Source organism: Rhamphochromis longiceps, linkage group LG4, assembly GCF_057381845.1.
Source record: "Rhamphochromis longiceps isolate RC_006_pf linkage group LG4, R_longiceps_female_GT1.1, whole genome shotgun sequence".
Lineage (NCBI taxonomy): Eukaryota > Metazoa > Chordata > Actinopteri > Cichliformes > Cichlidae > Rhamphochromis > Rhamphochromis longiceps.
Window position 1 is genome coordinate 34,462,609 of NC_140560.1, and position 17,711 is coordinate 34,480,319.

The window sequence follows — 17,711 nt, forward strand, 5'->3', positions numbered from 1 at the left end:
TTTAGTAAGTCCTGATGTAGCTGCAAGGCAATTTCCTGCCACTAGATGATGCTCTTTGTACATAAATTGGCCACAATTGAAAGAGTGACGCTTCAGATTTAGCAATTTCATAGGTATCATTTTTAAATATTTCTAGGACACACAAACCTATAATTTACATTTAAAAATAACAGCATTTACAATTACAGGTTTAAAAGGCAGGTGAAACTCTATTCTTTCTCACAAATTAGAATTCATAGTGCTTAAATAACCTTATATCCTGTACTCTTTAGAGAATCTTTGCTATATTACTATTGTTCCCTCATTTCAATTAAAACATCTATTTTTCAATAATATTCCTTATTTAATTATTTACTCCTTAACGTTGCCAAAAAGTCTCCAAAGTTAATTTAAGGTTTCTTTTTTAAATGAACTTAGTTATATAACTTAGTTATATCACCTTGTTTCACTAATCTGTTTGTTGGACCCAGTAAAACAAGAAACCAAAAATAATGTTTTGTTTTTTTAAATATTGCTATTACATTTTTAAAAAATATATGAAAGGGCACTCCTATTTGCATATGAGATTCTCATAGATATAAAGTAACTTGTGTTCATGTGTATACCTGTCTCTATACATTTGTGGGGACCGATCCTGATTTAAAACCAAGCTATTGAGGACATTAAAACGTTTCTGTTTTTCACTTTCAGGCGCGTGTTTATTAAAGGTTTAGTCGTGGTTTTAGTGCTTACGTTAATGGCAGGTTAATAGTATTATGCAAGTAGTATGATGAGACTAAAGACTAGCTAACTAATTAGACTAAAAGAAGTGAGACTCCGCTTTACGTGCCCGCAGGTCCTCACAAAGTAGGAAGGACAGTTGTGTATGCCCGTGTTGCTGTGATTAGCTCCGCCCCCTCGCTCCTTACCGTGACGCCGCGGTGACGTGTTGCTGTAGTGGCTCGTGCAGCAGCAGGTAGTTTCATTCAGTCCGCTTCAGAATTCCGGACGGAGTTAACGGCTTTCTTATCATGGACCTGGCTTTGATTTCACTCGTTTTACAGCTCAGAAACGGATAAAAAGCAACGTAAGCGTCTGTTTTTTTGTATTTCCTCCTTAACGTCGACTCCAGTTTGGATTTTACCCTCCAGCTGTCCGATTTTAGCAGCTTGAAGTTGGTTCTCCTTCAGCATATGTGGGAATGTGAACTCTCATGGATGCCGATACACTGTTGGAGTACTTACACACTTTTTCCTGATTTTCTGGGAGTCGAAATAGTAGACTACGCTCGCTGAAAACTAGTTGTGAATAAAGCCATGTTCACCATGTTTATGTAGAAGCTGAAAAAACGTTAAAATAATGATTTCGGAGGAGAGAAGCAGCCACGTAAATAAACAAACCCTGAACTTTCCCGTGGGTTTACTCATCCGCTCTCCCAAAAGGCGCCTGGCCAAACTGGGAAGGAAACCCAGCAATGGATCTGTCCAGTAAGTCTCTACATGCTTTAATCGAATCTATTTTAATTAGTTTTATTTACATATCGCCAATTTACTACAGCAGTAATCTTACAGTGTAGAATACTGGAGAGTAACTCCAACCTATGATAAATGCTATTGGCAACGGTGGGAAACAAGAACTGCCCTGTTTTCTACCTCCAGTAGAAACATAAAGGTTTATAATCGCAGCAGCATTAGTTTTAGAAGATGTAATCGTTTTAAGTATACGCATTAGCCAGCTCCAGTTATAACTTTGCACATTAAGACATAATTTATATTGCTATATCTGCATTTTATACCAGTGCACCAAGAAATTAAGTCATTTGATGTTGAGATGAATATAAAGATGTGCATGATTAATGCTTGTAATGATGATAATATTAGAAATTAAGACTATGGGGGAAATATTGTTAATAAGTTAACATTTAATTTCATTTACGTTGCGTTTAACTTTATTTTGAGCTGTTGTACTAAAGGATAAATGAGTTATATCTGGTCTTACGTAGGAGACCTATAATGAGAAAAAAACGAAGTTATAGCTTTAATTGCAACTATATTAATTAAAGGAGCAATTACACAGCCTTAGTAATGACTTTTTATATGTTAGCAGTATTTTGGCCCATGTTTTCTTTTCAGTTAGATTTTATGACTGTATTTCTGCTTTTTTTTTCAATAGAAATGCTATAAATGAGAATAACATAGTTGTCTATTGATTAAGGTAACATAATGACTTATGTAAAGGTTTAAACAGGTTCACAGAGACCAAACAATTAGCTGATGAGTTTAGATAACTGTAAAAACAAAATCCTGGTTTGTTTCAGTTCTAAATTTGGGTCTGAAGTGGAGAACTTTAGACAGATCATGGTTCGTGTGCAGGATCTTTTAGTGTTCTGTCCTCTCACTCCAATCAGGTCCAACAACTCGAACAGCACTGTCCGCTCTGCTGAGAGCGTTGGCGTCCGGCAGCCAGCCAAGAGCAAAATCCGCCGCCACAACAACAGGTTTTCCACTGTGTTCAACCAAAGCCCCAACCTGAGAGACGGTGGACGGCATGTCCAGGTGGCGAGTGGTAGTGGCGGGAGCTTGTCTGGAGACCTCCAGGTTGTGGACGACCCGGCTGAGCTATCCAGCCAAATGTCCATTCCTGGTATCCTGAAGATCTTTGGCAGTGACATCTGCCAGGGGACCAACTACAAGAGTGTGCTGGCTACCACTCAGTCCAGTGCAAAGGAGCTGGTGAAGCAGGCCTTGGAAAGGCAAGAGGTTTTCTCTTGGTCCTAAAACATGTTGTTGAGTCCTTGCAATAAGATTTATTCCTAAAAGAAACAAAGTAAAAGTGAAGTAGTGCTACTTTTAGGTCAAACTAGATTTTAACATGTGAGAATTTACTGCTTTTGTCTATTTGATCTAATTGTAAATTAAGTATGTCTGGATTCTGAGCCGATGTTGAGGACAAAAAGGGGAAACTTAGAAATCAGAAACATTTACGACTGCTTCAGTGTGAAAAACAACTTCCAGACTTATTGCTAATGCTTCATTTCTCTGTTTTTTTCTCTTCAGGTACTGTCTGGAAAAAGAAGACCCCAACAACTACGTGCTGTGTGACGTTATTGGCCAGACGGGGGCTGATAACCAGTGGAAGAGAGAGTGCTTTAGGGTTGTGGGTGACAGCGAGAGGCCCCTGATGCTGCAGTCGCTGTGGAAGCCGAAGGATGGCTTCTCCAGGCGTTTTGAGATCCAGCTGCGGGCGAGCGTGGAAGAGCAAAGTTTAAAGGACAGGGACACGATCACAGCAGGTATGCATGGTGCCTAACACCTGCACCGTGACCCTAACATCCTCCCACTGGGGTTATTAATCACTGAGCCTTAGCCTTGGGAGCCTTAGATGTTTCTTATTGCTGGGTTTCATTGTGCCTCTTATCACTGGTTCAAACAGTCATGCAGCAGAGGTCAGGAGGAAACAAAAGCTGCCCTGCTCTTTGCTTTAATTCAAGGGTCCATAAGGTCCTCGCAAAGCATCAAGGCACAACGCAGCTCTTCCCACCAGGCCTATAGCTGCTGTGTTTTTCTTTCTGTCAGAACTGACTTCCTGCGCTCTGGGGGCTGAGCGGTCCTGTTGACTTTGGCTCACGTTTGTTGTGGTCCCTTTCAGCTCTGGACCGACACTCTGACGGCTTTTTAATCAGGATTGGTCTGATAGCGCGAAGCTTAAATTACAGATAACCTTAATTATAATTTGATTTCTACTGAAGGTTTTCTTCATTTTTTTAAAATTACGGTTTTTGAGCTGATTGTACATTTTAAAAAAGGTACAGTGTTTAGTCTACAGTGTTTATTAGTTTTTAGCGTTCCAGTTTCATTTTCAGATTGAGTTTTCTCATTTATTAGTTTAAGAATGTTTAGGGGTTTTTTCCTAGTTTGTTTTAGCTGTCAGGAAACTGGTTGGTATTTGTCAGATTTTAAGATTTCAGAAGTTTAGTATAAACACAGGCAGTCACAGGTTTCATTATAGGGTAGACCAAATTAACAAAGACAAAAATTAAAGACAGATATTTTTTCCCTGTATGCAGAGTTTTTGTTAGATTCTGTGTTGTTCTATGAGCCGGTAATTTGTTGGTGATTAATAGACTCCATTTCTAAGCTAGCATTAGTTAGTGTTGCTTTGCTTTCAGTTTTCATGGAAAAATTCATGCAGGGTGATTCACAGAGAAAGCAGTTGAGAAGCTGTTGGTGACACATGAGAGTATTGGGTGACTACAAAAATGGTTTAATACATAAAAGACTTATCTAAGTCACATTCAAATATTGGCGTTTAGAGTTCTATATCTGTGCAGCTCTGCATTGGTTCTCATAGCTCTGTGATCTACCCTCCCCTTCCTCCTCTCTGACCGGGGGAAAGCTGCCTTTTACCTCCGCCGGGTTTTTAGGCATCAAGCCCAGCCTGTCACAGCAGTGCTGAACAATGTGGAAAACACCCATTTCCACAGCTGATAAGGGCAGTGGAGCACCGGGTGTGAAGCCGGACCCTGTGGACATTCCACCTCGCTTAATGGCTCCCAACGAGCTGAATAGTGTTTGTGTTACGTCAGGCCGACAGAGCGGCTGCTGGTATCTGATAGAGGTGGTCACATCTCACCTTCCCTGCACATTTCCCCCCTTTTTCCTGTAGTTATGTTGCATTTGAACTGAAGCCAGAGCAGAAAAGTGTTATGCTGGAGTCAGCTCGGATGACCGGAGTAATTTTGGGAGGATTTCTGTTTATCGTAAAGATAACTTTAAAAACACGAGAGGTAGTTCTTCTGTTTTTCCTGGCGCCGATTCAAAGTTTGTCTAAAGCTGACATTATTAATAGAGGCCACACAAATTTGAGAAGTCCAGTCTTCTGCTGTGTTTGTCCTGATTTAATTTTAAATGGTTTATTTCTGAATTTGAATTAGTTATTTTTTAATTAAGTGACACGAGGCAACTGGAGCATCAAACACTTTATGTATCTCTATTTTAGTATATTTAGTTTGATCTATATGATGTTCTTTATTGTTGTTTATATAATTAAGTAGATGTTATGAACTAAATTATACAAAAACCTAAGTAACATAAGCTGTAGTCGGGCTAGTATTACCTGTGAACTACTACTAATTTGTAATAATCACAAAAGTCATCTTTGACCGTAACCCTGTGCAATTCTGCCTTGAATCTGTCAGTTAGAAATATCACTGCAGCGCACCTGAGATTGATTAATTGAGATTAAGTATACCACAAGAAGAAGAGCTGCCGGATGTTTCTAGGTAATGAAGATCTGATAAACTAAGACGTCCTTGAGCTCTGTGGATTTTATTTTAGATCATTTTTTTCTAAGAGACTAACAAGCGGATAGAGTCTAGCATCATCAGCATAGAGTGAATTAATTACTGCACCAAACTTTGGAAGCTTTTTATAGTAAGAAGATAAAGACTTTTTAAAAGTCCAAAATGAGTCGTGAAACATACTCAGGTGTCAACACACTCGATGACATAGCATCTTCTTGTCCACCCAGGGATCAATGCCCAGGCTCGTAAGCTGCAGAAGACCCGCTCCAGAGTGACCTCCCTGTTTGTGGACAGCAGTGGGGAGGACACAGATGGACTCGGCATCTGGAGGAGCCTCAGCGAGATGGATTTGTCCGCGATGGGCAAGGAGGCTAGCAAGGCCCAACAGAGTGCGCTCAGAGAGGATCCTGAGGCTGAGGCCGACAAGGAAGTGCTGCGTCTTGGCATGGAAAAGGAAGAGACGGAGAGCAGCGATGATAACACAACCCAGTACTCCATCCACCCACCCTTTGACTTCCCTTATTTCCTCCTGCTGCAGGGCTACAGCCACAGACAGGTGAGTGGCAGACCAACTTAAGGTATCTGTATATAACTATAATTACCTTAAGCAGATGAGACCTTTCTGAACTCCAAAGTTTCAGATAATGAGGTCATTGTAGGAAACAGTTATCCCTGTAAGCTCAGACTTCAGCCTGCTCTAAACACTCAGTTTCAGTTACTTTTTTTCCTACCCTGGGCTGTGTATGATGTCACATAGAGGATAAGCCTAATTTGGTCAACTCAGGGAAAGAAGTCCCACCCACTTGCTTATTTGTGAGTGGTAGCAAATCACATGAAAGTTAGTCTAAAGTTGGAGAAGCTAAAACAGCTTGTTTTGGATTGAGGTTGAACTGAGGGGCCTGCACGAAACCCCGTGTGAGAGAAATAAGGATTTTATTTGTTTATTTATTTTACCTGCCACTCATGCAAAACTGCTCTGGTATAGTCAAACAACAAAAATATGGATCTGGAAATGAAGAGAACGATGTGCTGCTGTAATATCAGCTACAGGTGGGTGCTGTTGTTCTCTTTCAGTGCTGTTTTCAGCCTGGTCACATTTAACCAAGTTATTGCCAATAATAGTATCCACAGTTTAAAGCTGACCTACAGATGATTGAAAACTTATAATCAAGCAGATTTGCAGGCAGTTTCTGGACTCCTTCTTTGACATTTGAAAGACTTGAGGTTGATTTTTATTGTAAAGTTTTAGTTAAGTATAATAAACCTGGTTCTGTGAAGACCTGTTATTGCCCTTGAGTGTGTCCTGTGAGCGTGTAAGCAAACAAGCTTAAAAGAGACAAGAGGAAGAGAAACATATAGTGGCGAACTGAGCTTGTTATGTAACGCAAGGAGAAAATCCCTCAGTCAGAGAGTCAGACAGGGCGGAATCACTGCTACACAGGTGTGTTAGGACCAGGTGATCCTGTTCGGGCTCAGGGTGAGCCCTGTGTCATCATGTGTCAATGAAAGGATGAAGAACAGAGTGCTCAACCTTCTGTCAGAAGGAAACCTGCTTAGGATCTTTGGCAGAACAAAGAGGCAGTCCTGATTAGAAGGATAAACTGTAGCATGTAAACACTGCTGTGCTGTAATCAACATACCAGTGTACCTGACCTCTGTTTCAAACTGTCCTTACTTCCAAAATCTGTCCTTGTCAACATCGCCTGTTTAAAAATCTCTTTTGCACAGTAAACCAGAGAGCACGCTGTGGCTTTAGCCCATTCCCAGGAACAGGAAGCTCTTTCTCGCAGTGTTTTTATCCCCGCTGCTGGGGATTGCTGACTGAGCAGGATGCTGGGAGCACGGCAGCACACTGAGAGCTGCAGCCGACCTAATCTTACTCTGCAACAATGGGTCGACCCAAAGCCAAAGCAAAGGAACGAGGCGGGTCTGTGGCGGACCAGCAGTCGTGCAACAGGAACTGAAAGCTGATTTTTGGGTTGTTTTTTGAAACTGTGTTGTTGGAGACCAAAGAAACAAAACTGAATTTGGCTTTCCTTGGCATTTATTTCATTGGAGAGAGAGTTTTGATGCTGAGCCGCAACTTCTGCGGTGGCGCGATGCCCATTAACTTTTTATTGTTATTGAATGAGCTGCGTTTTTAAGCAAGCTTGAGTGTGTTTCAGTCAGGATGGTGGAGTCAGCATATGTTTGACTGGTGGAATATTGGTTGATGGTGGAATATTGTTTGACTGGTGGAATATTGGTTGATGGTGGAATATTGTTTGACTGGTGGAATATTGGTTGATACCATTACCCATTACAGCAATGCATCCCAGTTATTAATCATTTTGTCTATAAATAGCCTTTATATCTTAAAAGTAACAAAGCAATAACACCCTCTCATATGAATGCTGTTGTAGCCCTGCCTTCACGCTGAGGCTGCTTGGCTTTAGGCAGCAGAGATGATAGGCTATCATCGCCTGACTAAGAGTCTTAACGTGGTGACCCTGAGCTCCTGGTCCTCACCGTCTCGCTCATAAGCCCTTCCATTCCTGTCCTGCCTTGCTCTGCCAGTTCAAGTTGTACTTTTACCAGATGATCCTACTGCTGCTTGCACGCACACTCCTGGTTTATTTCCAAAGTGTTACACAAGGAAATCAATCCCAGGCTTCCCGCTGACTGCTACTTTGAATGAATGTTTGCTTGAAGAATAGAATTGCATTAGAGGAAGAATTAAGGCTGCAAAATGAAAGCTTGTGTTGTTGCTGTCATGGAAGACACAGCAGGAAGTCTTCGCTGGTGGTACAGAGTCCAACAGCGAGAGCATTTCACTCGCAAAGAGCTGCGCTCGTTACTGTAATCACAGCCAAAACCTGTGCAGATAAACAGAGAATAAGAGTCTTTTTACTGCTTTCCATCCACCATCAGTTTTCTGTGTACAGGTGTGATTTAAGGAAGAGCTAAAACTGTTGGACTCTTTTTGGCAGTTCCACAAACGAGTTACAAATCACTTCCTGTGCCCAATAGGTGGCATTAGAGAACACCCACTACTCCTATGGCTTGATCGGAACCCACAGTGACAAAGTCATGAATGTTGGATTGTGCTTATCACATTTTAGTCAGTACTGGCAGATTAAATGAAAAGTTTATGCCAGATTGGATAAAGTATATTTGAGTTACAACTTCTTGTGTCATAGAAGTTGTAACCTAACTTATATGGCTTCACAGTTAAATATTGCCAAGGTCTTCAGTTAGAGCTTACCAAAGATCACACCAGGAGGAATTGGGGGCGCGTACCAGCGTAAACGGGGGATATTACAATGGAAACCGAAGCAGTTGATCTGCCAGATTTGCAGCTGAATTTATTGTGCGAAACATTTGATACAAATGTCTTCTTTTTTTTTCTTTTTTTTTTGCAGGATTTTGTCATCTATCTCATGAGTGGGACCACCACCATCTTTGGCTGCTGCAGGGAGCATCACACTGGAGAAGATGAGGAGAGGCTGAAGGTGGACATCCTCCTGTTTGCTCCAGATGTGTTACCACAGCACTGCTGTGTCAGACGACTGGACTCTAACAGCCAAACTTCCACAGGAGGAGAGCACAGAAAGGCGCTGACGATGCTGAAGCCCCTTCATGGAGCTCCCGTGACCCGAAATGGTTTACTCCTTAAAGAGGAGGTTGAACTGAATCCAGGAGATTTGGTTGGCTTGGGGAAACACTACTTGTTCATGTTTAAGGATCCTACAAGCAAACCAGGATCACTCCACACGCCTCCTTGGATGACCAGACTCTGCCCAAACTCTGACTCAAAGACCTCTTGTTTTTCATGCGGCTCCTTGGTGGCTAGGAAAAAGCTCCAGAGGAAGCCTTTACCTCCTCGTTGGAGAGACCTGGAGGGCACTGAGGCTTCGCTGAGCTATGAACTCGACCAGGAGGAAAGAGTCCTACAACAGATCCTGGACATGTTGGACCCCAGTGGGAATGAACCGAAGCTGACACCGGCTTTCCTGCTGAGTCTCTGCATCCAGCACTCAGCCTCCACATTTGAGCTGACGCATTTCAGACAGCTGCTGCTTCAGCTGTCCAATCAGATCCAGCTCATTACATGGGTAAGGACAAAAACTCGGCAGCACGTTAAATCTAATGACCAAAGCATTATTTGGCAGTTGGGTTTCCAGTCAGTTTTTTTCTTTTTTCTTTTTTTGCTTGGGGTTAGGGTTTTCAAATGTGAGAGTGATAATAAGGTTAAAAAGGTTAAGGTTAAAAATCTAACAGCTCTGATACTAGAAAGAAGATTTAGAAGAAGTTTTAAAGTCCATTTTTGATGTCGCAGAGCTCTGTGTATGTGTGCACCGCTGAGAAAAATCACACAGATGCTATTGTGCGCTCTGCAGTTTCCATTATGGAGCAATTTTTGTTTAGAAATTGTCACTAAATACTAGAAAAAGTAATTTGGTTGCCTTTATACTTTGTAAGTAACGCTCTTTATCAGGTTCAGTTGATCTCTGCTCTGTTAGGTTCAGTTTTAAGGACCTGAAATATGTGAGATTTGACTCTAAACATTCACACTGAGGACTGAATGAAGAGCTGCAGGACAGAACCAAATGCCCAGGCACTGCTCACAGCTTTGAGCCTTCCATCTACAATAATTACGCACTCATTCTGATAACAACTTCCCCTGGCTTTCCAAAGAAATCAACATTCCTGTCACAGCTGCATCACGCGGAAAATAAAACATACTTTTTGGGGAATAAAATTTAGTACAATTTACAGTAAATTGTGTGCAACAAACATTATCAAATCACATCTGTATGACTCATTTAAATGGTCATCCACTCCTATTGCATGTGCAATAAGGCCAAAAATGCCTGTATCCATGCTTTTCAGTAGCAAAACTGACACTGCTTTATGTTCGGATATCCTGACAGCAGCTTTCCATCCCATTACATCCCATTAGTAAACTTAAAGCAGCCATGAAATAATGTCTTATCTGTGTTTTGTCCCCCTTAGGAGAAGACAAAGGAACTTGCAGCAATCCAGCCAGAAATGTGAGTACAAGATATATGTCCTCTTATACTTTCTGAATGAAACTAACATGATCCTCTAGAAAAGGGTTAAGTTATTTTAATTGTAGGTTGTGCACAAAAAGCTAAGTTTGTGTTGTGATCACGAATAATCATGAGAATTAAAAACTGTCTGTCTCAGCAAGAGAAAAGCTATCAAAGGTCAACAGATTCTGAGTCAGAGGTCATTGTGTGGGCTTCGATAAAAGGGAGGAATCCAAAGGATCATATGACCTACATGACATGTAGAGCGAACAGCTGTGTAGCAGTAGAAAACACAGCGAGTCATAACAAACCCATAAAAACACCTCCTACATTTGCTTTCAGTCAGTTAACTAATTAGTCCATCACAAATCAGAAACTTTGACTCATTTTATTGGGAAAAGACAAAACGCAGCTTCTTGAAGTGGAGCAGGAACTTGTGTTTAACTGTGCTTAACCACGCACAGTATTTTGCTGATTTGCAGAAATTAAAAAGGAAGTTAACTGTAAATGGTTTGAAGCAAGCAGACATGGAGACCACTTTTTATACTAGATAACCAAAGACTACTGACTAGCATGGCTGTCATGTTGGAGGCAAAACATACGTATAGTAAGTTTAAATATCAGTTAATCTGCAGAATTAATAGTAATTGCTTGATTTTTAAAACATCCCACATTTAATTGTTTAGTAAACTCAAACCTCCCAAAACAACACGTGACTGGTTATCAAAGTACTAATCAGTTAAATGTTAAACCTTAACGGGGAAGTTAAGAGTGAATGGATAGGATAAGATGGAGTTTATTTATCCAGAAAACCAGTAAATTAAAATTTTCATTAAACACAAGAACATAAAAGTTAAAGTAGTTCAATAAAATACAATAAATATCACATTTGTTGAACGGACACTTGGGTCTTTGTAACAACCTTTTTCTGTTTATAGACAGCTCACAGTGTCTTCTCAGGCTTGCTTCAGATCTAATCTCCCACTGGTTGTTTTATATCAGGAGCTCTGGCGACGAGCAGTCGGAGCAGCTGCAGCTGCTCAGTATGAAGGAGCTGATCCCGGGCCTGCAGCCGCTGGTGCTGTGGATGGCTAACTCCATCGAACTGCTGCACTTCATCCAGCATGAAGTCCCACAGCTGCTGCCATGGAGGCTGGACCAGGAGGATGAAGGTGGGCATTCATCCTTCTCACCGCTGTCTGTGTTTGTGTGTGTGCTGTTAAGACTTATTTGTATGTCTCTACAGGTCTGCTTGACTCTGAGATATCATCCACTCGGACAGCCTGCGAGGAAGCCATGACAGTCTTGGAGGAAGTCATCATGTTCACCTTCCAGCAGACCGTCTACTACCTAACAAAGGTTGGCTTGATAACATAAAGAGCTCACATAAAAATTACATCACATCTCCTTTGGCCTCTCTAATCTCAGTGCTGGTCACACATGAACCAGGAAGTCTAGTGCAAACAGCGTATTCTGTTTTCATTGAGCGTTGTCCAGACAGAAAACACAATAACAGAATGGAAACACAAACTCTCAGGCAGGAAAGGCCTGTGAGATACTGAGTGAGTGTCTTTTCCACTGACCACGACATAAACACACACACAGTCCTCTCCCTCGAGGCTACACTGGTTTGTTAAATAACATAAACCAGAACTGCAATGTGAGCATTTTCTTTAATGTTGAAGCTACATTGCAAAACGCTTTAAAGAACAGCAGGTGTGTTTTAGTGTGGTTTATAGAGGATTTAAACACAAACAAAAATGAACAGCGGAATTATTATTTTGCAGACTAAATGAAAACATAATTAGTGTAAATGTGGCTCTTTAGCCAGGACACAGCTGATGGTGGATGGAGAATATCTGACATAAAATTGAACAATTAAAAGCAAACCAGCTTGTCGCTGTTTTTGTCAAAAAGATAATTAGATGGTGTCTGCTGGTCTTTAAAATGTTTTAAATGTCTTAAATACACTGTTTTCCACTGAGTGCAACATAAACACAGTCTTCTCTCTCTGGGTCACTTTGGTTTGTTGATTAACAAAAGCAGACCCACAATGTGAAAATGTTCTCCAGCTTTCGAGTTACATGACAGAATATTTTGAAAAGCAAAATTAAACGTCGAGAAAAATGCAGCAAACAAAATGAAAAACACATTTTCATGTTCATAATCAGCAGGACTGACCAGAACATATCTGGCAATTGCTGTGCAAAGACGCCCAATGATGCAAAGCCAAAAGTGGTAAATCTGCATCCGCCCAAGTTAAAAATATGCAGCTGTAACTGTAAGATTCAACTTCAGATTAAGATGTGATAACCAACAGACTTTAACAACATGTCCACATGCATCTATTACAAACAGTTTTTTTAGGTCTTTATAGTCTCAGGCATGAATTCTATGTTGTTATTTCACGGGGATACGGTGGTTAGCAGTGTGACCTCATAGCTAGAGAGCATGGTTTGAAGCCTTCCTGTGTGGAGTTTGCATGTTCTTCCCATGAGTTCACTCCAGGTACTCTCTTTCTCTCACAGTCCAAAGACTTGCATCTTCGGTTAATTGGCGGCTCTAAATCGCCAGAAGGTGTCAATGTGAGGGTAATGGGCTGACTGTGTCTGTGTCATCCCTGTGACAGCTGGCTCCAGCATCCCCGTGACCATAACCCTTTCATGCATGAATTATGACAACCTCAATCAGGATTTTTTTCTTAAGTATTTTTATTCATCTTCAGGCATGAAAAACAGAGTTTTGAACTCTTTTTTTTTTTTAATATGTACTTTTCAGAGCGTTTTATACATGTACACTTAGGTGGACAACATATGTTTTGACTTATGAATTTGACAAACGCACAAATAATATTCACTCTGTGTTGTGTTTATGTGCAAGTATATCATCAAATACAAGAAAACAGCCTTTGAATAGCTGTACACTGTAGTGACCACTATGCTTGAAAGGGTTAAAAAGAATAAAATGGATGGATAAAAAAAACATGGCCCTTAAATAGAGCCCTGAGGAACACCACAAGATACTGTAAAGGGAAACGTGAGAAACTGACAGATGTTAGGAAGATAATTTATTCTAAACCCTTAAAACCTCTGGGCACACTCTTTGATTTAGACTTGTGAATGTTGGGAATCATCTTGTGTCTGGATTTGGATTTGACAGCAGTCGGGTTTGTAGTTTTACAGCCTGATGAGACACTCCTAGGCTGATTTTATGTGACTTTCCCAGGCTGAAGTGGCACTCTAAGGCTGTCTGGTTTACACCAAATCCAGTCAACATTAAAGCACAAACATTTAAAGCTCTTGTCCACTCCAAAATGATGGTGGATTAAGGTTCATTGGATTGGGTGTTTGAGCTTTATTTTAGAAAACATTAAATGTGAAGAATTTAGCAGTGGAAGACTGACAGAGAAAGATAATCCACCTTAAATCTGAGCATAAGACACTACAACTCATATGTTAATGTTAGAGATTTTAAAAAGGGGGGAGGGGTTGGAATTTCAGTTGTTTTTAACTTTAATAATTGCCTTCTTAGAGATAAAATGCCAGACAGCATATTTTTACAAATCTGAAACCAGTCTGGGATGTTGAGGATTTTTATGAGTAGAAACTGCACCACCGCCACAACCCTGCAACTTCTGAGGAAGGAAGCAGGAACAGCCTGTCCTGTTTTGTTTACTCAAAGATTTTTCGAATGACTTTCTGAAAATATAATTCTCTTATTGTATGTTTTTAGTCTTATAAAGTGTTTTGTTTGTCAGACATTAATTTATCACTTTTGAGGCTCTGTATTCACTCAGCTCCACCTTTACTGAGAATATAATGTACTCTGAATTGTCTTGACATGTATTACTTATACATGTTTCACTTGACTGTTTTTCTGTTGGAGAAAGGGAGGATTAGCGGCTATGAGTCTGTTTCCTGCAGAGGAAGACAAGTTGTCATATGAGAAACACCCAAAAGACAAAAAGGAAGGGAGGAGGAGTCAAAAAGGGTCTTTTTGTTAATTTCCTGTGAAGTATGACTCTTCAGTTCTTCTTTTTCTCCCTGCTAAAGCTATTTGTGACTACACTGTAAATAAAACTGTGGAAAAAATGTGTTAAAGAAGCAGAAAAAAGGCGTCTATGTGCACAGAAAGTAATTTTAAACCATCAGCCCAGCTCAACACCTGCAGGTCTGCTGTGTTTCACTGTAAACTATCAGCTGACCTGTTGCCTCAGGCATGCAGGGTTACGGCCTCTGTCAGCGTGTCTGAGCTCATTATCTTAGTCATGTTGTGTGAGTGTGTTGGTGTGTTTGATGAGGCAGCGGTTGATGTCATGCGTGTGAAACAATGGCAGAATTGTCTAAGCAGAAGCACGAGGAGTGATAAGAGCTGACGGCGAGGTAGTATTCAGTACGAAAAGCTTGCAGGTTTATTTATCTACACTGTAAATCTGTCAGTGTAGAGTCTGCTTCCTTCAAGCTGCAGGTGGATTTTTGAGCTCAAAGTAAATACAAACTTGCTGCCATGCAGCCTCAGATTTTCAGCATCGAGTTCACTTTCTAGGAGATCAGAAAAATGCCCACGTTTTCCACACAAACAGCAGGGAGGGTCATGTTTGGGTTATGAATGCTGCAAATATAGCACTACCATACAGTCATTAAATCTGTGGGAGAATGAAACTGTTATAAACAGATTATGTTGTATGAATCATTTTTGAGTGTTTAGTTAGCTTTTCTGGGCACGGCACAGATTTACAAGTTTAAAAAAAAGAGGCTCCGATCAACAATTCAACAGGTGCTCTTGTTCAGTGAGACATATAGAAGCACCAAGAACAAAATGAGATGCAAGTATAACCGTGAAATTATGCTTTAAGTTTATTCTTTGAGCAAATTAGCAGAAAAAACAGACTTTATTCTAGGAGAGCCAAAAACGGTGTGAAAAAGACTTTAGTTTATCAGGAAAGAAAAGGGCCCTTAAAATACTCGCATGTGTGTCTGAAATAAGTCAAACTGTGGTGTAACTGCAGCATTGGGCTATTCATGTCTCTACAGCTGCCCTTTGTGCCGTGAGCCTCGGGCTTTTCTGCAGGGCTTCCTGTTCACTCTGTGAATGCCTTCCTGTCTTATTATGATGTCCTGCACACCTTACACGTGATTTGTGTTGCACCTCTCTTTGTGTAATTACTTATAAATTAGCCTTTTAGAAAAAAATACACAAGTTTTTCTGCGTATTTAAATTTGCCCTTTTTTGTAAATTCACTATTTTTACTGTTTTTACCTTCAGAGGGCCCTAATGTGCCATTACATGCTTTCAGTTGTTTCTTGAGTCACAGCATAACAAATGGAGTTCATGTCAGTAGTTCATGATGTCTCCTACCCCCTCCACAGAGCATGTATTCAGCCCTGTCTGGCCTGCTGGATGGGAACCCTTTCTCAGAGAGCGGTCAGCTGCGAGTGCCCGATGGTCTTGAGAGCATCCTGGAGGTCCTGAAGGAGGCGCTGAAGCTGCTGACGGCCTTCCAGGTGCATCCAGACATCGCGTTACAGCTCTGCGCCTACCTGTTCTTCTTCATCAATGCATCGCTCTTCAACACCCTCATGGAGAGAGGTAAGATCTGTTATTTCTCATTTAATGCACATAATATAATATTAACTGTGAGTTTCTTTGTAGTCTGTCTTCTTATTGTTTTCTCATATTTTGTCTTATTTTGCTCTTTTATATGTATGAGAATGTTTATGCTTCTCTTTCTTTAACTTCTAATGAAAGCTGACGTGCAAATAAACTTAAATATCATTCATGTCCTCTCTCTGTTGTTGTTCAGGATCTGTCGCTGGGTTCTATCAGTGGTCCCGAGGCGTGCAGATCCGGGCCAACCTGGACCTGCTGATGGACTGGATCCAGAGCATCGGTCTGGGTGATCTGGCCACAGAGTTTTTCCAGAAGCTCTCTGCTGCTGTCAATCTGCTGGCCACACCCAAAGAAACCCTGCTGCAGGTCAGAGGACATCCTCTTTTCCTTTCCTGTTTGTCTTACCGCAGGCGGGTGTAGCCGAGCGGCAGAGTCACGTTTACGCCAGCCCGAGTATTTCCTCTAATGTGTACGAGTTAAATGTTTCTGGCTCATTTAAAACTTTCCATTTTTGGGGAAATCTAAAGCTCAATTACATTTTCCAAACTCTTGGCTCCTTCTGTCAAACATTATGGTGACCAGTAACACCGCAGAGCAGCGTGTCAGTCATTTTAGATTGTGGTCCCCTTACAGACCAGTTTGATCTTAAACTGGACGAGTAAAAACCAGTTATGAGAAGAGAAGGAGGAAAGGGAAGGGGCACACAAAGGAAAGAAGGATAAAAGGGGGAGGAGAAAAACAACGAAAAGCAAGCGAAGGAACAGAGGAAATACAAGAATAAAGGAAAGACACAAAGAAAGGAACAAAAGGAAAATGAAATGAAGGAGAGAAAGAAATGAAAGAACAAAAGAGAGAAGAGTAAAAAAGAAAGAAAATAGATAAATTAGAAAAATAAAGACGGAACGAAAAATGAAGAAAATGAGCATTGAAAGGGAAGAAGCAACAGAAAAAATGAAAGAAGAAGAAAGGATTTCTGTTTTACCACAAAATAACCGACATCATATTAAAAGAAAAAAGAAAACATACAGCGGGCTGAATCAGACGCACTGTCAGGCCTGTTCTGGCCCCCGGGCCACATGTTTGACAGCACTGCCGCAGAGCCGAGGCCAGTGCTGTCTGTGGAAGCACGCTCTTGCTTTGTGGTTATTGTCCCCTTGAGAACAGCTGCAGTATGAGGAAACAGAGTAAACACACTAAAATGTTTTAAACCCTGATGTCACACTGCCAGTGAAGGTGTGGCTGACTTCACTTGGCTGTGATGAGGATATCCTGTTTGCTCGGACTAACACTTCAGAAATTATCAGGTTAAGGCCTCGTTTAAGGAGCTGTTCAAACACAGAGCGGAGAAAAATCATCTTAAAGGCTGACAGACAATCGGAGAACAACCTGCTCATATTTGTGTCTACACTTCAGCCTGTGTGGTGCTGCGGTAGCTCGCCACTTTAGTCCGTCCTTAAGCAGGCTGTTCACATAGTTACCTATTCAGATCCTGTTTACTCTAAGAAGGAAGCTGAGCTCTCACTTAGTATGTTATTAAACACTGAGCCACTGAAGGGAAACGGACCTGCAAAGTTCCCCAGGTACAAAGCACCTAGAAGGTCATTCAGTTAGTTAACGTTACTTAAGGACACGAGGGCAGTTTAAGCTGGCCCTGACTGAGGGGTGGGCGGGTAAGGAGTTTATATTTAGGCCTTCTTGTGTCAGTCTGAGGTCACATGGTTTGTCTTTAAATAACCTCAGTCATATAAAACAACCATTATTTTTACCAGTGCATAACCTCAAGAAGT

General features: G+C 41.0%; 1 protein-coding gene across 1 annotated transcript in view; it reads left to right on the plus strand.

Moving 5' to 3' along the window:
• The first annotated feature begins 944 nt into the window (after positions 1 to 944).
• The window catches only part of radil2a (Ras association and DIL domains 2a), a 29,667-nt gene continuing 12,900 nt past the window's right edge, over positions 945 to 17,711 (plus strand). Inside the window, exons 1-10 of the mRNA XM_085404706.1 lie at positions 945 to 1,466; positions 2,387 to 2,731; positions 3,036 to 3,271; positions 5,509 to 5,837; positions 8,683 to 9,375; positions 10,277 to 10,314; positions 11,317 to 11,486; positions 11,561 to 11,673; positions 15,684 to 15,903; positions 16,118 to 16,290. Coding sequence (XP_085260832.1) covers positions 1,339 to 1,466; positions 2,387 to 2,731; positions 3,036 to 3,271; positions 5,509 to 5,837; positions 8,683 to 9,375; positions 10,277 to 10,314; positions 11,317 to 11,486; positions 11,561 to 11,673; positions 15,684 to 15,903; positions 16,118 to 16,290 — 2,445 coding nt within the window. The 5' untranslated portion in view covers positions 945 to 1,338. The remainder of the gene's footprint in view (positions 1,467 to 2,386; positions 2,732 to 3,035; positions 3,272 to 5,508; positions 5,838 to 8,682; positions 9,376 to 10,276; positions 10,315 to 11,316; positions 11,487 to 11,560; positions 11,674 to 15,683; positions 15,904 to 16,117; positions 16,291 to 17,711) is intronic.